This window comes from Salmo salar, chromosome 04, assembly GCF_965601325.2.
Source record: "Salmo salar chromosome 04, fSalSal1, whole genome shotgun sequence".
Taxonomy (NCBI): Eukaryota; Metazoa; Chordata; class Actinopteri; order Salmoniformes; family Salmonidae; genus Salmo; species Salmo salar.
In genome coordinates this window covers 85801607-85822705 of record NC_138294.1, presented here as the reverse complement: position 1 = coordinate 85822705, position 21099 = coordinate 85801607, and the positions used below count along the sequence as shown (strand labels likewise).

Genomic DNA, 21099 nt, shown 5'->3' with positions numbered 1-21099 from the left:
GAGCAGCATCTCTCATGTATGGCAGTTGACAAGGTCTTTGATTCTCCCGGACGAGCAGCAGTCAGCCAGACGCCTGCCTGGGTTTCTCTGAGAGGGTTCCTCCCAGTGAGTTGCTCCAGGATCAGAGAGGTGTAATTGTGAGGCTGGTGTTATCAGGCCTGAATGGCCCAATTATGGAATCCTTCTGTCTGTGTGAGCTAGCGCTGAGCAGGCTGGGGGGAGAGGAGAAGCTGTCTGAATCGATGCCGTCTTCACCTTCTCCTCCCCAGAGTGCATGGGGATCAGTGACCTGGAGTTTGCAGAGATGGATGTCCATATTATCTCCTCCTCCCTCCCTGATGGAAGATTAAGTGACCCCCCCCCCCCCCGTGACCATTTGTGAGAGGATCAAAGATGCCTCGGAGATGTAGCAGCTCCGCTCCAAGCAGCCAGCCAGCCCCCATTCAATCTGTCAGTGCAGGGTTATCTAACATGAAAATAATACCCATGACTATTTTTCCTTGCTTAGCGGCTAAGTAGTGTGCCGAGGCCAGAGCTATGTCGATCTTAAAGAGGGCTTTCTCTGTGGCATGTCAGGCAATTGAGTCCGGATGCTATGCTTCCAGGTATCTTAATGCAGCCCCTGGAAGCCTTTCATCTTTAATCTCTCTCGTCTGAGCAATAGGGTAATATGCTCCGAGGACGATAGGGGGTTTTAACAGTCTTACAGCACAGGCCATTTCAATGTGTGGCTGGATGCCTGGCAGGCTGGCTGTTGTGGTTAATCCAAAACATCTTCCTTCTTCATTGGAGTTGTTGTCATACTTCCTACTCACTTCCTTAATATGTCTGTCGGGTGTCTCCCTCCCTCTCTGACTCTCCCTCTCTGTTTGTCTTTGTCTGTTTTATTTCACCAAATAAAAGCTGAAAGATCAGACAGAAAAAGTTTACAAAGTCTGAAAGTAGTTTGCATAGTTGAAAGTGTTTGTTTCGACAGTTCTGAATTAACGCGCTTGCTTGTGTTAGTATGCAGAGAGAGAGAGAGAGAGAGGATACGCCCTTAGGGTTGTGAGTGATGTCCCGTTTGATTTTGATGTCAGTGTCATTGGTTTTTATTAAAAGTACGACAGGCAGGCACTGTGCTGGAGAGCAGGGTGCAGATCACCATTTCTGAAGGAGAACTTCCTTTGTAGGCTCCTGAGTGGTTCAGTGGTCTAAGGCACTGCATCACAGTGCTAGAGGCGTCACTACAGACACTGGTTTGATTCCAGGCTGTATCACAACCGGCCGTGATTGGGAGTCCCATAGGGCAGCGCACAATTGGCCCAGCATCGTCCGGGTTTGGCCGGGGTAGGCCGTCATTGTAAATAAGAATTTGTTTTTAACTGACTTGCCTAGTTAAATAAAGGTTAAATAAATAAAAATGTTTTTTAAAAACTTGAGAATGAGACAAAAATACCACACACATCCTAATGAATATATAACATTAGATGAGGAGAAATAAATGAACTCATGAAAAGAATGGAAAGGGAATATACATTTGCATATATGTTGTTTCACATTGACACAGTATAGAGGGTATACAGATGCTAAACCTGCATGTTTTGAAATGTTCTTTGTTGCACTGTTTTCTACTTGACAATGATCTTGTTCTATTCTGCCCAACAACAAAAGGAAAAATGACAAATCAAAAAACGCCATTGAATCATTATTTTGTTGCAGCGGTGTCTGTCTGTCCAGATGATTTTATCATGTGCTTCCCCTTGCAGACGGACTGACAGACTGCATGGATCCCGACTGCTGCGCTCAGAGTCTGTGCCTGACCAATCCGCTGTGCCTGGGAGCAAGGGATCCACTGCAGATCATCCAGCAGAGCCAATCACCTTCGCTGAAAGTCAGGTCATTCTACGACAGAGTCAAGTTACTGGTGGGGAGGGATGGCACCCACATCATCCCTGGAAACAACCCCTTCAACTCAAGGTAGTGTACCCATCTATCAATTCTACTTACTTCAGGATATAATCAACTGTTTATACAGTAAACATCAGCATAAGGTCAGAATATTCTAAAGTAATTACCACTGACTTTCACAGTCATACAGAGCATTCGGAAAGTATTCAGACCCCTTGACTTTTCCACATTTTGATACATTACAAAAAATTACAAAAAAATTATTCTCATCAATCTACACACAATACCCCTTAATGACAAAGTGATAACAGATTTTTAGAAGTTTTTGCGAATGTATTATTATTATTTACATAAGTGTTCAGACCATTTGCTATGAGACTCGAAAATTGAGCTCAGGTGCATCCTGTTTCCATTGATCATCCTTGAGATGTCTCTACAACTTGATTGGAGTCCACCTGTGGTAAATTCAATTGATTGGACATGATTTGGAAAGGCACACACCTGTCTATATAAGGTCCCACAGTTGACAGTGCACGTCCTAGCAAAAGCCATGAGGTCGATTGTCCGTAGCGCTCCGAGTCAGGATTGTGTTGAGGCACAGGTCTGGGGAAGGGTACCAAAATAATTCTAAAGCATAGAAGGTCCCCAAGAACACAATGGCCTCCATCGTTGTTAAATGGAAGACGTTTGAAACCACCAAGACTCTTTTCCTAGAGCTGGCCGCCTGGCCAAACTGTGTAATCTGGGGAGAAGGGCCTTGGTCAGGGAGGTTAGGCAAGAACCCGGTGGTCACTCTGACAGAGCTCCAGAGTTTCACTGTGGAGATGGGAGAACCTTCCAGAAGGGCAACCAACTCTGCAGCACTCCACCAATCAGGCCTTTATGGTAGAGTGGCCAGACGGAAGCCACTGGTCAGTAAAAGGCACATGATAGCCTGCTTGGAGTTTGCCAAAAGGCACCAAACTTCTTCCATGAGAAACAAGATTCTCTGGTCTGATGAAACCAAGATTGAGCTCTTTGGCCTGAATGCCAAGCGTCATGTCTGGAGGAAACCTGGAACCATCCCTACGGTGAAGCATGGTGGTGGCAGCATCATGCTGTGGGGGTGTTTTTCAGTGGCAGGGACTGGGAGACTAGTCAGGATCGAGGGTAAGATGAACAGAGCAAGGTACAGACAGATCCTTGATGAAAACCTGCTCCAGAGCGCTCAGGACCTTAGACTGGGGTGAAGGTTCACCTTCCAACAGGACATGACCCTAACCACACAGCCAAGATAACGCAGGAGTGGCTTCGGGACAAGTCTCTGAATGTCCTTGAGTTGCCCAGCCGGAGCCCGGACTTGAACCCGATCGAACATCTCTGGAGAAACCTGAAAATAGCTGTGCATCGACGCTCCCCATCCAACCTGACAGAGCTTGAGAGGATCTGCAGAGAAGAATGTGAGAAACTCCCCAAATGCAGGTGTGCCAAGCTTGTAGCGTCATACCCAAGAAGACTTGAGGCTGTAATCGCTGCCAAAGGTGCTTCAACAAAGTACTGAGTAAAAGGTCTGAATACTTATGTAATGTGATATTTGCAACAACAACAACAACAATTTGCCTTTATGCGGTATTGTGTGTAGATTGATGAGGGGAAAAAACTATTTCATCGATTTTAGAATAAGACTGTAAACATAGCAAAATGTGTAAAAAGTAAAGGGGTCTGAATACTTTCCGAATGCAATGTACATTGACAGTTTTGATTAATGTGCTGTTACACCATCTTCATACCTTCACCTTGCAGCTATATTCTCTCTTACAGCCTGGCAGCGTTGATCAGAGGCCAGGTCGTGACCACGGACGGGACACCCCTGGTGGGGGTCAACGTGACGTTTGTCAAGTACCCTCACTATGGCTACACCTTGACTCGTCAGGACGGCATGTAGGGGATTTTTTGGTGTTTGAATATGACAACAGATCTTTAGATGTATGAATGGATTTATGTCCCTTAGGTCCCCCATGACTTAGATATCTTTGAGTGATTTGAGGATGGTGAGGATCAAAGGGTTTATAACCCCCTTGTTCTCTTTCTTTGTTCCTCTCTAGATTTGACCTGGTGGCCAATGGGGGTGTGTCTCTGGCCCTGCGCTTCGAGCGAGCTCCGTTCCTGAGCCAGGAGCGCACTGTGTGGCTGCCCTGGAACCGGTTCTATGCCATGGATACACTGGTGCTGAAGACAGAGGAGAATACCATCCCAGCCTGTGAGCTCAGTGGCTACGTCCACCCAGACCCTGTGGTGGTGGCCTCGCCCCTCTCCTCCTTCTTCAGCTCCCACCCTGCAGAGAGGCACATCATCCCTGAGACTCAGGTACATACACAGCGCTCTCGCTCTCTCTCTCTCTCGCTCTCTCGCTCTGTGTCTCTCTCGCTCTCTGTCTCTCGCTCTCTCTCTCTGTCTCTCTCTCTCTGTCTCTCGCTCTGTCTCTCTCTCTCTAGCTCTGTCTCTCTCTCTCTCTAGCTCTGTCTCTCTCACTCTCTGTCTCTCTCGCTCTCTGTCTCTCTCGCTCTCTGTCTCTCTCGCTCTCTGTCTCTCTCGCTCTCTGTCTCTCTCTCTCTCTCTCTCTGTCTCTCGCTTTGTCTCTCTCTCTCTCTGTCTCTCGCTTTGTCTCTCTCTCTCTCTCTCTAGCTCTCTCTCTCTCTCTCTCTCTCTCTCTCTAGCTCTGTTTCCCTCTCTCTAGCTCTGTTTCTCTCACACTTTCTTGTCTTCTCTCTCTCACATCTCTCTCTTCCTCTCTCTTTCCCTCTCTCCCTGCTCCTCCTAGGTGGTTCATGAGCAGTTGGAGATCCCGGGCACAGGTCTGAAGCTGTGCTACCTGAGCTCTCGTGCCTCCGGATACCGCGCCCTGCTGAAGGTGACCATGACCCAGGCCCTGGTGCCTCTCTCCCTGGCCAAGGTGCACCTGATGGTGGCCGTGGAGGGACATCTCTTCCAGAAGTGGTTCCATGCCTCTCCTAACCTGGCCTACACCTACATCTGGGACAAGACAGATGCCTACAGGCAGAGGGTCTATGGTCTGACCCAAGCGTCTGGTGAGTAGCAGCGTGAGATGTTTGTTCTGTTATATTAGATGTAACCATCTATCTAGACACAGTACCATGTTAGCTGTTACTGCAACAGGTTGGCAGAGCTTTCTGACAATCTCTCACTCAACTAATCAAACATAAGCTTTCTATCCTTCTCTAAATTATCACATGTTTCATTAAGTTAACACCAGCACAGTAACATACTGTGACACTGTGTAGGTGTGAACAGTTGTCTACCTCGGGCCCCATCCATTCACACATACAGCATGTGATCAGGCTGAGTACGTTTCTCTCCACACACACACACACACACACACACACACACACACACACACACACACACACACACACACACACACACACACACACACACACACACACACACACACACACACACACACACACACACACACACACACACACACACACACACACACACACACACACACACACACACACACACACACACGTCTCATTAAATGTCACTCGCCTGATTAACATTCTTATTGAAGTAAACTAAACCTTGTCTACGTGCGTGTATCACATGTGGTTGGTGTGACCATGAAGAGTATATTTAGAGCATTCACTGTCTACGTGCCATGCAATGTGATTCAATTCTGTGTTACTTATGAGTTGATGCTAAAGTTTGGGATGGAGAATAAAGTGGTATTTCTCCTCTGTTTTTCTACAGTGTCAGTGGGGTTTGAGTATGAGACGTGTCCCAGTCAGATCCTGTGGGAGAAGAGGACAGCGGTGCTGCAGGGATATGAGCTGCTGCCCTCCAACTTAGGGGGCTGGTCCCTGGACAAACATCACTCCCTCAACATTGCCAGTGGTACGACCCTACAACGTTTTATTTTCATATTTTATGGATTTTATTTATTTTATTGAGATAGGACAGTGGAGAGTAGACAGGAAAGGTAAGAGAGATCGGAAAGGGCAATGTGTTCTTAACTGACTTGCCTAGTTAAAAAAAAAACATACTTTAAAAGTCAGAACAGGGCCATTTTAGAAGTGAGTTCACTCACGCCGGGACAGATAGGCTACTATCACAGTCAGATCATTCACAACTGTGTGAATTCTTTATGTTTTTTGTTTAGTGTTGTGAAACGTTAAAAAGGTCTGGCTACATGGTCACTGAAACCAGACCACTTATTTGAGCGCATGAATGAATGTTTAACATCCAAGTAGCCTTGTCTTGTCTCATCTGTATATCAGTGCAGTGCCACTGGTAATCTCCTCCGACAACACTGGTCTTTCACCTCCGTGTTTGACAGCATTAGCCGTGCCCTGAATACCAATAGAATATTCCTGTGTGTGTGTAGGCAATGACAAGCAGGGAGTCAATGACAACAGCTGGTCTTACTGGGGTTCGACACATAATGAAAAGACATTACAGACAAAAGACTTTACAATTTACATACATTTACAAGTGTGTGTGTGTGTGTGTGTGTGTGTGTGTGTGTGTGTGTGTGTGTGTCCAGAAGTCCCCACAAGAATAGTAAACAAACAAAAAATGTGACCAACTGAGGACATTTTGTTTGTCTCCACAAGGTCAAATGCTATTTCTATTGGGTTTAGAATTCGGGTTAGTTTTGGGGTTAAGGTTAGGTTTTCGGGTTAGTGTACCGTTTAGGGCTAGGGAAAATAGGATTGGGACTGTATTGTGTTTCCCCACAAGGTTAGATACACATGCAGTGGCATCAGAAATGATTCACACCCCTTGACTTTTCCCACATTTTGTTGCTACAAAAGTCGGATTGAAATGGATGTAATTGTAATGTTTCGTCAACGATCTACACAAGGTACTCTGTCATGTCAAAGTGGAAGAAAAATTCAATTTTTTTTTAGTTTTTTTATATGAAAAATAAAACATTAGATAAGTATTCACCCCCCCCCCCCCTCCGAGACAATACATGTTAGAAACCATTTCTTCTAGGCTCAGATGAAAGATATGACATATACAGTGGGAGTGGCTATGTCAGCTACCATCTTCAGTAGCTTTCCATCTAAATTGTGAATGACAGAAGGTTTGTCATTATTGATGGATAACAATAACTTTTCCACCTCTCCCACACTAACTTTACAAAATTCTGACTTACAATGCTTTTCTTTTATTATAAAGAATGTTATGCCCGAGTACGATGGCTCACTGTTCGTTGTTGGCATTTCCTGTCTTAAGTTTTCCCACTCTGCCAATGAAGAAATCATTAAATAATTGGCAACGGGATGAATAAGCCATCTGATTGGATGAAAGATGCAGTTGAATTTGTCTTTCTACCCATAATTTCATTTAACGTATTCCAATTTTTTTATTCTTTATATCATTGATCTTGGCTTCATAATACAGTTTCTTCCTTTTTGTTGAGTTTATTTACGTCATTTCTCAATTTGCAGTAAGTCAGCCAGTCAGATGTGCAGCCAGACTTATTAGCCACTAATATACTACTCTGACGCTCACCCCCTGAAACCCACCTTGTTTCTATAGCAACAGTTTGAGCAGTATTGGATTACAGATTGAATTATTTTGTTTTATTTTTGGGAAAGTCTAAAATGATAAGTAAGTTCATATTAAGATGGAAGTTGATTGAAAAAGTGTCACTGGGTCTTTGTTCCCTTGCTGTATTTTTAGGATCTAAAAATATATTGTTTTGAATCAGAACTGTTTGTCTCTACTGTTTCAGGGATCTTACATAAGGGCAGTGGGGAGAACGTGTTTGTCTCAGAGCAGCAGCCTCCAGTCATCAACAGCATCATGGGTAATGGGCGCAGGCGCAGTATCTCCTGTCCCAGCTGCAGTGGTCTGGCCGAGGGCAACAAGCTGCTGGCCCCTGTGGCTCTGGCCTGTGGGGGGGACGGCAGCCTGTATGTGGGAGACCTCAACTTTATCCGCCGGGTCTATCCCACCCTCAACACCACGGCTGTGCTGGAGCTCAGGTAAGGTGTCAACGTACAGAGGGTGTCAGTGGAGGAGGGTGTCAGTGGAGGAGGGTGTCAGTGAGGGAGGGTGTCAGTGCGGGAGGGTGCCAGTGGAGGAGGGTGCCAGTGCGGGCGGGTGCCAGTGGAGGAGGGTGCCAGTGGAGGAGGGTGTCAGTGGAGGAGGGTGTCAGTTGAGGAGGGTGTCAGTTGAGGAGGGTGTCAGTGCGGGAGGGTGCCAGTGAGGAGGGTGCCAGTGGAGGAGGGTGCCAGTGGAGGAGGGTGCCAGTGGAGGAGGGTGCCAGTGGAGGAGGGTGCCAGCGTAGGAGGGTGTCAGCGTAGGAGGGTGTCAGCGTAGGAGGGTGTCAGCATAGGAGGGTGCCAGCGTAGGAGGGTGCCAGCGTAGGAGGGTGCCAGCGTAGGAGGGTGCCAGCGTAGGAGGGTGCCAGTAGAGGAGGGTTTAAGGAGGATGATGGGTGGAAACTAACAAGGTTGTTTTCTTTGTTTTCAGAAATAAAGACTTGAGGCATGGGTAAGTTATGCGTCCTCCAACAGCTTGGTGACATTGCCTGACATACAGCTGTAGCAAAAGCAATAGTTATCTTCCTGTATGTTGGGGTGCCTTCAGAATGTATTCCCAATCTCTGTTTTAGTCCTTTGAGGGATTATCTATCACACCTCTTGAAATAGATTTTTGTTGCTGGAGGTTATTATTATTATTAACATCTAAAATATTATCTCATATAATTTCTCCGTAGGAACAACCCAACACACAAGTACTACCTAGCGGTGAACCCAATGTCTGGGGCGGTCTTTCTCTCAGACACCAACTCTCGGCAGATATACCGCCTGCGCTCACTGACCAGCGGGCGGCAGTTGTTGGACAATGCCCAGGTGGTGGCTGGGACCGGCGAGCAGTGTGTCCCCTTCGACGAGGCTCGCTGTGGGGACGGGGGCAAGGCCATGGAGGCAGCACTCATGAACCCCAGGGGTGAGTACCAGGAGCAGGGGCTATCAACCAGGACTTGGGAGGTGACAGTGACTTGTTACTGAGTACTGTTCCAGGGCTGCTGTGCTCCACACATTCACTATAAAATCAGTTCCACTCTTCTAATGTCCTTAAGGATTATTTTGCTATAGCTGACTGTCACTTGCAAACTGTCACTTACAAACTGTCACTTGCAAACTGTCATTTACACATTTATTGTGGGATTTTACACAGGTTCACCTGCTGTTCATTTGGGGTGTTTAGCTGTCACTCAATATCACTGGAAGTTGGTGGCAGCTTAATTGGGGATGGGCTCGTGGTAATGGCTGGAGTGGAATAGGTGGAATGGTATCAAATTCCATTTGCTCCGTTCCAGTCATTATTATGAGCCGTCATCCCCTCAGCAGCCTCCACTGTAGTATATCTATCTAGTGTAGGCTGTCTTCAGGGGGTGGGTGTATGGAAATGACAGTGATTTGTTCGGAGCAGTGACCTGGAGAAGAAACGACCGCAGTTCTTGACACCAAACTGCCAGGCGTAGTGTTGCATTGTCACTTGGTGTCACAAGAGAGATGACAAGCTAGCACACCGACATCCTGGTGTCAGTATGATGTTACAACAGAATGCCTGATGAGCACAACTTTGACTTTGTTTTGACTGTTTGTGTTAGCAGCACCAGAATTACTTTTCACATGTCAGAATGATGAGATTTCTAACGCTGCCCCTCTCATGTCTTTCTGTCTGTCAGGGATTGCTGTGGATAAGAACGGTCTCATGTATTTTGTTGACGCCACCATGATCCGTAAGGTGGACCAGAACGGCATCATCTCCACCCTGATCAAGACCAATGACCTCACAGCGGTCCGCCCACTCAGCTGTGACTCCAGCATGGACGTCAGTCAGGTCAGCAGGGAAACATGGGGAGCAAGAAAATCTATGTTTTATATGTTTATATTTTGGACTTATAGGCCCTTTGGGGCAGAACACCTGTGTAGTGCTGCTGAGGCTAGCCGGTGCATTCTCAAGGATATCTCCATCCCTCTGCCTTATGGACAAATACACTAAGCTGGACAACTACAGAGACTATATTTTAGAGGGATATACACTACATGACTAAAAGTATGTGGACACCTGCTCATCAAACATCTCATTCCAAAATCATGGTCATTAATATGGAGTTGGTCCCCCCTTTGCTGCTATAACAGCCTCCACTCTTCAGGGAAGGCTTTCCACTAGATGTTGGAATGTTGCTGCAGAGACTTACTTCCATTCAGCCACAAGAGCATTAGTGAGGTCGGACACTGATGTTGGGCGATTAGGCCTGGGTAGGCCAGTCAAGTTCTTCCACACCGATCTCAACAAACCATTTCTGTATGGACCTTGCTTTGTGCACGTGGGCACTGTCATGCTGAAACAGGAAAGGACCTTCCCCAAACTTGTCTAGAATGTCATTGTATGCTGTAGCGTTAAGATTTCCCTTTGCTGGAACTAAAGGACTAAACACAAACCATGAAAAACAGCCCCAGACCATTATTCCTCCTCCACCAGTGTACAGTTGGCACTATGCATTGGGGTATGTAGCGTTCTCATGGCATCCGCCAAACCCATAGTCCAATGGCGGCGCGCTTTACACCACTCCAGCTGGTTGCTCGGCCATGGAAACCCATTTCATGAGGCTCCTGACGAACAGTTCTTGTGCCGACGTTGCTTCCAGAGGCAGTTTGGATCTCGGTAGTAAGTGTTGCAATCGAGGACAGACGCGCTTCAGCACTCAGCGGTCCTGTTCTGTGAGCTTGTGTGGCCTACCACTTCGCGGCTGAGCCGTTGTTGTTCCAAGACGTTTCCACTTCACAATAACAGCACTTACAGTTGACCGGGGCAGCTCTAGCAGGGCAGAAATCTGACAAACTGACTTGTTAGAAAGGTGGCATCCTATGACGGTGCCACGTTGAAAGACACTGAGCTCTTCAGTAAGGCCATTCTACTGACAATGTTTGTACTATGGAGATTGCATGGCTGTATGCTCGATTTGATACACCTGTTAGAAACGGGTATGGATGAAATAGCCAAATCCACTCATTTGAAGGGGTGTCCACATATTTTGTTTCTATAGGGTATCTACTACTGGTCCTACATAGTGCTGCCTGTTTGTAGTCATACATTGACAGTATCGATACCCACCTATACAGAAATCCAATCTCTGCCGTCTTCTGAGTAGAGTTGCACAATTCCGATATCTTTCCCAGAATTCCCAGGTTTACCAGATTCTCCCGGTTGGAAGATTTTTGGAATCAGGAGGGAATAACCTGGGAATTTTGTGGAAGTTCCCAGAATTGTGCAACCCTACTTCTGAATAGTGTGTGAGAGAGAGAAAGTTGGATAGACTTGACAGACTAGAGAGAGAGATCTACAGAGGGCTGGGGGGGAGACTAGAGGGAGAGCTCTACAGAGGGCTGGGGGAGAGACTAGAGGGAGAGCTCTACAGAGGGCTGGGGGAGAGACTAGAGGGAGAGATCTACAGAGGGCTGGGGCGGAGAAAGACCAGAGGGAGAGCTCTACAGAGGGCTGGGGGGGAGACTAGAGGGAGAGATCTACAGAGGGCTGGGGGAGACTAGAGGGAGAGCTCTACAGAGGGCTGGGGGAGAGACTAGAGGGAGAGATCTACAGAGGGCTGGGGGGGAGAAAGACCAGAGGGAGAGATCTACAGAGGGCTGGGGGGGAGACTAGAGGGAGAGATCTACAGAGGGCTGGGGGGAGACCAGAGGGAGAGATCTACAGAGGGCTGGGAGAGACCAGAGGGAGAGATCTACAGAGGGCTGGGGGAGACTAGAGGGAGAGATCTACAGAGGGCTGCGGCGGAGAAAGACCAGAGGGAGAGATCTACAGAGGGCTGGGGGAGACTAGAGGGAGAGATCTACAGAGGGCTGGGGGAGAGACTAGAGGGAGAGATCTACAGAGGGCTGGGGGAGACTAGAGGGAGAGATCTACAGAGGGCTGGGGGAGACTAGAGGGAGAGATCTACAGAGGGCTGGGGGAGACTAGAGGGAGAGATCTACAGAGGGCTGGGGGAGACTAGAGGGAGAGATCTACAGAGGGCTGGGGGAGACTAGAGGGAGAGATCTACAGAGGGCTGGGGGAGACCAGAGGGAGAGATCTACAGAGGGCTGGGGGAGACTAGAGGGAGAGATCTACAGAGGGCTGGGGGAGACCAGAGGGAGAGATCTACAGAGGGCTGGGGGAGACTAGAGGGAGAGATCTACAGAGGGCTGGGGGAGACCAGAGGGAGAGATCTACAGAGGGCTGGGGGAGACTAGAGGGAGAGATCTACAGAGGGCTGGGGGAGAGACTAGAGGGAGAGATCTACAGAGGGCTGGGGGAGACTAGAGGGAGAGATCTACAGAGGGCTGGGGGAGACTAGAGGGAGAGCTCTACAGAGGGCTGGGGGGAGACTAGAGGGAGAGATCTACAGAGGGCTGGGGGGGAGACTAGAGGGAGAGATCTACAGAGGGCTGGGGGAGAGACTAGAGGGAGAGATCTACAGAGGGCTGGGGGGAGACTAGAGGGAGAGATCTACAGAGGGCTGGGGGAGACTAGAGGGAGAGATCTACAGAGGGCTGGGGAGACTAGAGGGAGAGATCTACAGAGGGCTGGGGGGGAGACTAGAGGGAGAGATCTACAGAGGGCTGGGGGAGAGACTAGAGGGAGAGATCTACAGAGGGCTGGGGGAGACTAGAGGGAGAGATCTACAGAGGGCTGGGGGAGACTAGAGGGAGAGATCTACAGAGGGCTGGGGGAGACTAGAGGGAGAGATCTACAGAGGGCTGGGGGAGAGAAAGACTAGAGGGAGAGATCTACAGAGGGCTGGGGGAGAGACTAGAGGGAGAGATCTACAGAGGGCTGGGGGAGACTAGAGGGAGAGCTCTACAGAGGGCTGGGGGAGAGACTAGAGGGAGACATCTACAGAGGGCTGGGTGGAGAGACTAGAGGGAGAGATCTACAGAGGGCTGGGGGAGAGACTAGAGGGAGAGATCTACAGAGGGCTGGGGGAGAGACTAGAGGGAGAGATCTACAGAGGGCTGGGGGAGACTAGAGGGAGAGATCTACAGAGGGCTGGGGGGGAGACTAGAGGGAGAGATCTACAGAGGGCTGGGAGAGACCAGAGGGAGAGATCTACAGAGGGCTGGGGGAAAGACTAGAGGGAGAGATCTACAGAGGGCTGGGAGAGACCAGAGGGAGAGATCTACAGAGGGCTGGGGGGGGAGAAATACTAGAGGGAGAGATCTACAGAGGGCTGGGGGGAGAAAGATTAGAGGGAGAAATCTACAGAGGGCTGGGGGAGACTAGAGGGAGAGCTCTACAGAGGGCTGGGGGGAGACTAGAGGGAGAGCTCTACAGAGGGCTGGGGGAGACTAGAGGGAGAGATCTACAGAGGGCTGGGGGGGAGAAAGACCAGAGGGAGAGATCTACAGAGGGCTGGGGGGGAGACTAGAGGGAGAGATCTACAGAGGGCTGGGGGAGAGACTAGAGGGAGAGATCTACAGAGGGCTGGGGGGGAGACTAGAGGGAGAGATCTACAGAGGGCTGGGGGAGACTAGAGGGAGAGATCTACAGAGGGCTGGGGGAGACTAGAGGGAGAGATCTACAGAGGGCTGGGGGGGAGACTAGAGGGAGAGATCTACAGAGGGCTGGGGGAGAGACTAGAGGGAGAGATCTACAGAGGGCTGGGGGGAGACTAGAGGGAGAGATCTACAGAGGGCTGGGGGAGACTAGAGGGAGAGATCTACAGAGGGCTGGGGGAGACTAGAGGGAGAGATCTACAGAGGGCTGGGGGAGACTAGAGGGAGAGATCTACAGAGGGCTGGGGGAGACTAGAGGGAGAGATCTACAGAGGGCTGGGGGAGAGAAAGACCAGAGGGAGAGATCTACAGAGGGCTGGGGGGAGAGAATAGAGGGAGAGATCTACAGAGGGCTGGGGGAGAGACTAGAGGGAGAGATCTACAGAGGGCTGGGGGGAGACTAGAGGGAGAGATCTACAGAGGGCTGGGGGAGAGACTAGAGGGAGAGCTCTACAGAGGGCTGGGTGGAGAGACTAGAGGGAGAGATCTACAGAGGGCTGGGGGAGACTAGAGGGAGAGATCTACAGAGGGCTGGGGGGAGAAAGACCAGAGGGAGAGATCTACAGAGGGCTGGGGGGAGAGACTAGAGGGAGAGATCTACAGAGGGCTGGGGGAGACTAGAGGGAGAGCTCTACAGAGGGCTGGGGGGGAGACTAGAGGGAGAGCTCTACAGAGGGCTGGGGGAGAGAGACTAGAGGGAGAGATCTACAGAGGGCTGGGGGGAGACTAGAGGGAGAGATCTACAGAGGGCTGGGGGGAGACTAGAGGGAGAGCTCTACAGAGGGCTGGGGGAGAGACTAGAGGGAGAGCTCTACAGAGGGCTGGGGGGGAGACTAGAGGGAGAGATCTACAGAGGGCTGGGGGAGAAAGACTAGAGGGAGAGATCTACAGAGGGCTGGGGGAGACCAGAGGGAGAGATCTACAGAGGGCTGGGGGGGAGACTAGAGGGAGAGCTCTACAGAGGGCTGGGGGGAGAAAGACTAGAGGGAGAGCTCTACAGAGGGCTGGGGGGGAGACTAGAGGGAGAGATCTACAGAGGGCTGGGGGAGACTAGAGGGAGAGCTCTACAGAGGGCTGGGGGAGACTAGAGGGAGAGATCTACAGAGGGCTGGGGGAGACTAGAGGGAGAGATCTACAGAGGGCTGGGGGGGAGACTAGAGGGAGAGATCTACAGAGGGCTGGGGGGAGAAAGATTAGAGGGAGAAATCTACAGAGGGCTGGGGGAGAGACTAGAGGGAGAGCTCTACAGAGGGCTGGGGAGACTAGAGGGAGAGATCTACAGAGGGCTGGGGGGGAGACTAGAGGGAGAGATCTACAGAGGGCTGGGGGAGACTAGAGGGAGAGATCTACAGAGGGCTGGGGGAGACTAGAGGGAGAGATCTACAGAGGGCTGGGGGGGAGACTAGAGGGAGAGATCTACAGAGGGCTGGGGGAGAGACTAGAGGGAGAGATCTACAGAGGGCTGGGGGGAGACTAGAGGGAGAGATCTACAGAGGGCTGGGGGAGACTAGAGGGAGAGATCTACAGAGGGCTGGGGGAGACTAGAGGGAGAGATCTACAGAGGGCTGGGGGAGGAGAGAGAGACTAGAGGCGAGGGAGAGATCTACAGAGGGCTGGGGGAGAGACTAGAGGGAGAGATCTACAGAGGGCTGGGGGAGAGACTAGAGAGAGAGATCTACAGAGGGCTGGGGGGGAGACTAGAGGGAGAGATCTACAGAGGGCTGGGGGAGACTAGAGGGAGAGATCTACAGAGGGCTGGGGGGGAGACTAGAGGGAGAGATCTACAGAGGGCTGGGGGGAGAAAGACTAGAGGGAGAGATCTACAGAGGGCTGGGGGGGAGACTAGAGGGAGAGATCTACAGAGGGCTGGGGGGGAGACTAGAGGGAGAGATCTACAGAGGGCTGGGGGGGAGACTAGAGGGAGAGATCTACAGAGGGCTGGGGGAGACTAGAGGGAGAGCTCTACAGAGGGCTGGGGGGGAGACTAGAGGGAGAGATCTACAGAGGGCTGGGGGGAGAAAGACCAGAGGGAGAGATCTACAGAGGGCTGGGGGGGAGACCAGAGGGAGAGCTCTACAGAGGGCTGGGAGAGATCAGAGGGCGAGATCTACAGAGGGCTGGGGGGGAGACCAGAGGGAGAGCTCTACAGAGGGCTGGGAGAGATCAGAGGGCGAGATCTACAGAGGGCTGGGGGAGACTAGAGGGAGAGATCTACAGAGGGCTGGGGGGGAGACCAGAGGGAGAGCTCTACAGAGGGCTGGGAGAGATAAGGGAGAGATCTACAGAGGGCTGGGGGAGACTAGAGGGAGAGATCTACAGAGGGCTGGGGGGGAGAATTCCAGTGGATTTGTGATGACTCATATGTTCTGTGTTTGTTGATCCAGGTGCGTCTGGAGTGGCCCACTGACCTGGCGGTGAACCCTACAGACAACTCTCTGTATGTTCTGGAGAACAATGTGATCATGCGAATCACTGAGAACCACCAGGTCAGCATCATCGCTGGGAGGCCCATGCACTGCCAGGTCCCAGGCATCGACTACTCCCTGAGCAAGCTGGCCATCCACTCAGCTCTGGAGAGCGCCACGGCCATCGCCATCTCCCACACCGGCGTGCTCTACATCGCCGAGACGGACGAGAAGAAGATCAACCGCGTGCGGCATGTCAGCGCCTCCGGAGAGATCTCTCCACTGGCCGGCGCCACCTCCGAGTGCGACTGCAAGAACGACGTCAACTGCCAGTGCTTCTCTGGCGACGAGGGCTACGCCACAGACGCCGGGCTCAACGCCCCCTCCTCGCTCGCCGTGTCTCCCGACGGCACACTGTTCATCGCTGACCTAAACAACATCCGCGTGCGGGCGGTGAGGCGCAACAGGCCCATGGCCACGCCCATAGGGCTGTATGAGGTGGGGTCACCACGGGAACAGGAGCTCTACGTGTTCAGTAGAGATGGGCTCCACAGACACACAGTCAGTCTGATCACCGGAGAACTCCTCTATAACTTCACCTACGGGCCGGACGGGGAGCTGGCTGCCGTGGCTGATAACTGTAACAACACCCTGAGGGTGAGGAGGGACGGCTCTGGCCAGCTGAGGCTGGTGCTTCTGCCTGAGAACCAGGTGGTCAGCCTGGGGCTGGACCCTGCCGGCGGCCTGCGCTCCATATCTGCATTAAACCAGGAAGTGGCGCTGATGAGCTATGCTGCGAACACAGGGCTGCTGGCCTCCAAGGCTGATGAGACTGGATGGACCAACTTCTATGAGTAAGGGAAAGGGAAAAGGAGGATACCTAGTCTGCTGTCCAACTGAATGAAAGGGGGGATACCTAGTCTGCTGTCCAACTGAATGAAAGGGGGGATACCTAGTCTGCTGTCCAACTGAATGAAAGGGGGATACCCAGTCTGCTGTCCAACTGAATGAAAGGGGGGATACCTAGTCTGCTGTCCAACTGAATGAAAGGGGGGATACCTAGTCTGCTGTCCAACTGAATGAAAGGGGGGATACCTAGTCTGCTGTCCAACTGAATGAAAGGGGGGATACCTAGTCAGCTGTCCAACTGAATGAAAGGGGGGATACCTAGTCTGCTGTCCAACTGAATGAAAGGGGGATACCCAGTCTGCTGTCCAACTGAATGAAAGGGGGGATACCTAGTCTGCTGTCCAACTGAATGAAAGGGGGGATACCTAGTCTGCTGTCCAACTGAATGAAAGGGGGGATACCTAGTCTGCTGTCCAACTGAATGAAAGGGGGGATACCTAGTCAGTTGTCCAACTGAATGAAAGGGGGGATACCTAGTCTGTTGTCCAACTGAATGAAAGGGGGGGATACCTGGTCAGTTGTCCAACTGAATGAAAGGGGGGATAGCTAGTCTGCTGTCCAACTGAATGAAAGGGGGGATACCTAGTCAGTTGTACAACTGAATGAAAGGGGGGATACCTGGTCAGTTGTACAACTGAATTAAAGGGGGGATACCTAGTCAGTTGTCCAACTGAATGAAAGGGGGGATACCTAGTCAGTTGTCCAACTGAATGAAAGGGGGGATACCTAGTCAGTTGTCCAACTGAATGAAAGGGGGATACCTGGTCAGCTGTACAACTGAATGAAAGGGGGGATACCTGGTCAGTTGTACAACTGAATGAAAGGGGGGATACCTGGTCAGTTGTACAACTGAATGAAAGGGGGGATACCTAGTCAGTTGTCCAACTGAATGAAAGGGGGGATACCTGGTCAGTTGTCCAACTGAATGAAAGGGGGGATACCTAGTCTGCTGTCCAACTGAATGAAAGGGGGGATACCTAGTCTGCTGTCCAACTGAATGAAAGGGGGGATACCTAATCTGCTGTCCAACTGAATGAAAGGGGGGATACCTAGTCAGCAGTCCAACTGAATGAAAGGGGGGATACCTAGTCAGATACCATAATTGACATCCACGTCTCCACATTCACGTCTTCAGAGCCTGGGGAACAGTGGGTTTAACTACCTTGCTCAGGGGCAAAACGACAGATTTTTACCTTGGGGATTCGATCCAGCAACCTTCCGGTTACTTGCCCAACTCTCTGTGTGAATATACTTGTGTATATATGTGTAATGTGACTGGGTAAATGAACAATTCAGTGATATAACTCACATGCTCATGTGGGCTGAAGTAAATGAGTAATCACCATGGAAATAATGCATTAGTCAGAGAGAGAGTGAGAGAGAGAGGTCTGGATTCTGTCAGATCAACAGTATGGTTATGTCACTGTAACCATCTGGTATCTGACACTGGTACTACACTGAGTACTAGAGGACATCTGTTGGTCTCACGTTTGATTAAACAATCAAGCTTTGTTTTCCAGCACACATGTCTGATTTTCCTTCCTCCATATGTACATGACTCATGTCCGTCCTATTCTCTCCCCGTGCAGGTATGACAGTGAGGGACATCTGACTAATGTCACCTACCCAACGGGAGTGGTGACCAGCCTGCACCGGGAGATGGAGCAATCCATCAACATCGACGTGGAGAGCTCCAACAGAGATGATGCCATCACCGTCATCACCAACTTGTCCTCTGCGGAGGCGTCCTACACCGTGGTGCAAGGTAACTAACATGTCACCTAAAAAATATCATTCTCATAAAAATATATTCTACCAAATTGGAATTTCGTCACGTTGCTGCCCAACAAGACGGCCCCTGATCCCAGAGGTTATTACAGCCGTTTAGCGGGGAGGGGGAAAGAGCAATAGAGAACGGTTTTCCCCACTGACCCACGGGGGTGTGACAGAAAATAAATGCAATTTCATCTGTACGTCTGGAAACTACTGGAGTCGTGAGAATAACAATTGAAGAGATTTATATGAAAGTCTGCCCTGGGGTGGTGGGGGCTCGTAAAAGAGGGCAAACTGACTTGGCTACTTTTAACTGCACACTTTATTTCAATCTAACGTGGGAGTTCTGACTGAAATGGCGTCTCCAAAGTAGATCTGTCTTTAAAAGCTCGCAAAGTTTACTTCTCCTGTTTCAAGGAGATAAATTGAGTTTGAAAGATGTTAAGAGCTGGTTTTGAGTACTCTTGTTTTGTTAGACGTGTTTCAAGAAGTTTTCCTCACGTTAAACTCCATGGATTATTTTGTTTCCAGATACCTTTTTTTCCTCAATTGTAGTCCATGATATCATTACTGCATGGAAATGGAATAAAAGGCTCATGTTCTGCATTTTGCTGAGAGACTAAAAACCCTCTTATCTTTGGTCATGTCATTCTGAGAGAGGATACTTGTTATTGTCTGGGAGAAAAGTACACACATCCAGAGACTGCATTTCCTCTAATGCAGAGCATTCAATCACATCAAATGGAATGTCTTCTCTGTAATAAAACGTGCCTTTTAGTTTCTCACTTGTCATATAACGTGTGTGTGTGTCTGCTGCTCCCCCTGCAGACCAAGTACGGAACAACTACCAGTTCTGTTACAATGGCAGTCTCCGGGTATCGTATGCCAACGGCATGGGCCTCAGTTTCCACACAGAGCCCCACATCCTAGCCGGCTCAGTCAGCCCTACCATTGGTCGGCGTAACATCACTCTGCCCACAGACAGCGGGTTGAATTCCATCGAGTGGAGGATGAGGAAGGAAGTCATTAAAAGTAAAGTGACCATATATGGCAGAAAGTTGAGGGTAAGCTGGAGTGCTCTAATGTCAATCCATTTCTGGAGGTTTTTTAATCAATGCAGCTTGTTGTCTGTCAGACTAAAGGCCATCTCTGTATGATAGCATGTGTCACTGAGAAGAAAAATAGAGCTACAATATATAATTTGGAGAGTAATGTTGTATTTAAATATATATACAGTGTATTCAGACCCCTTGACTTAAAAAAATAAAAAATACTTTACAGCCTTATTCTAAAATTGATTAAATTGTTTTTTTTCTTCATCAATCTACACACAATACCCCATAATGACAAAGCAAAAGCAGGTTTTTAGATATATTTGATAATTTATTCAAAATAAAAACAACGTAATATTGCATTTACATAAGTATTCACACCTTTTACTCAGTACTTTGTTGAAGCACCTTTGGCAGCGATTACAGCCTCAAGTCTTCTTGGGTATGACGCTACAAGCTTGGCACACCTGTATTTGAGGAGTTTCTCCCATTCTTCTCTGCAGATCATCTCAAGCTCTGTCAGGTTGGATGGGGAGCGTCGCTGCACAGCTATTTTCAGGTTGATCGGGTTCAAGTCCGGGCTCTGGCTGGGCCACTCAAGGACATTCAGAGACTTGTCCCGAAGCCACTCCCGCATTGTCTTAGCTGTGTGCTTAGGGTCGTTGTCCTGTTGGAAGGTGAACCTTCGCCCCAGTCTGAGGTCCTGAGCGCTCTGGAGCAGGTTTTCATCAAGGATCTCTCTGTACTTCGCTCCGTTCATCTTTCCGTCAATCCTGACTAGTCTCCCAGTCCCTGCCGCTGAAAAGCATCCCCACAGCATGATGCTGCCACCACCATGCTTCACCGTAGTGATGCCAGGTTTCCTCCAGACGTGACGCTTGGCATTCAGGGCAAAGAGTTCAATCTAGGGTTCATCAGAACAGAGAATCTTGTTTCTCATGGTCTTGAGTCTTTAGGTGCCTTTTGGCAAACTCCAAGCAGGCTGTCATGTGCCTTTTACTGAGGAGGGGCTTCCGTCTAGCCACTCTACCATAAAGACCTGATTGGTGAAGTGCTGCTGAGATGGTTGTCCTCCTGGAAGGTTCTCCCATCTCCACAAATGAACTCTGGAGCTCTGTCAGAGTGACCATCGGGTTATTGGTTACCTCTCTGACCAAGGCCCTACTCCCCCGATTGCACAGTTTGGCCAGCCGGCCAGCTCTAGGAAGAGTCTTGGTGGCTCCAAACTTCTTCCATTTAAGAATGATAGAGGCCACTGTTCTTGGGGACCTTCAATGCTGCAGACATGTTTTGGAGCTCTACGGAAAATTCCTTCGACCTCATGGCTTGGTTTTTGCTCTGGCATGCACTGTCAACTGTGGGACCTTATATAGACAGGTCTGTGCCTTTCCAAATCATGTACAATCAATTGAATTTACCACAGGTGGACTCCAATCAAGTTGCAGAAACATCTCAAGGATGTTCAATGGAAACAGGATGCATTTGAGC

At 49.8% G+C, this 21099-nt stretch overlaps 1 protein-coding gene across 1 annotated transcript in view; it reads left to right on the top strand.

Moving 5' to 3' along the window:
• The window catches only part of LOC106603922 (teneurin-2), a 132637-nt gene that overhangs the window by 105079 nt on the left and 6459 nt on the right, over positions 1-21099 (top strand). The window contains exons 13-24 of the mRNA XM_045717387.2: positions 1749-1959; positions 3691-3810; positions 3975-4236; positions 4691-4958; positions 5644-5787; positions 7637-7889; positions 8380-8400; positions 8627-8859; positions 9605-9759; positions 15857-16731; positions 18376-18551; positions 19388-19623. Of these exons, the coding sequence (XP_045573343.2) occupies positions 1749-1959; positions 3691-3810; positions 3975-4236; positions 4691-4958; positions 5644-5787; positions 7637-7889; positions 8380-8400; positions 8627-8859; positions 9605-9759; positions 15857-16731; positions 18376-18551; positions 19388-19623 (2954 nt within the window). The remainder of the gene's footprint in view (positions 1-1748; positions 1960-3690; positions 3811-3974; positions 4237-4690; positions 4959-5643; positions 5788-7636; positions 7890-8379; positions 8401-8626; positions 8860-9604; positions 9760-15856; positions 16732-18375; positions 18552-19387; positions 19624-21099) is intronic.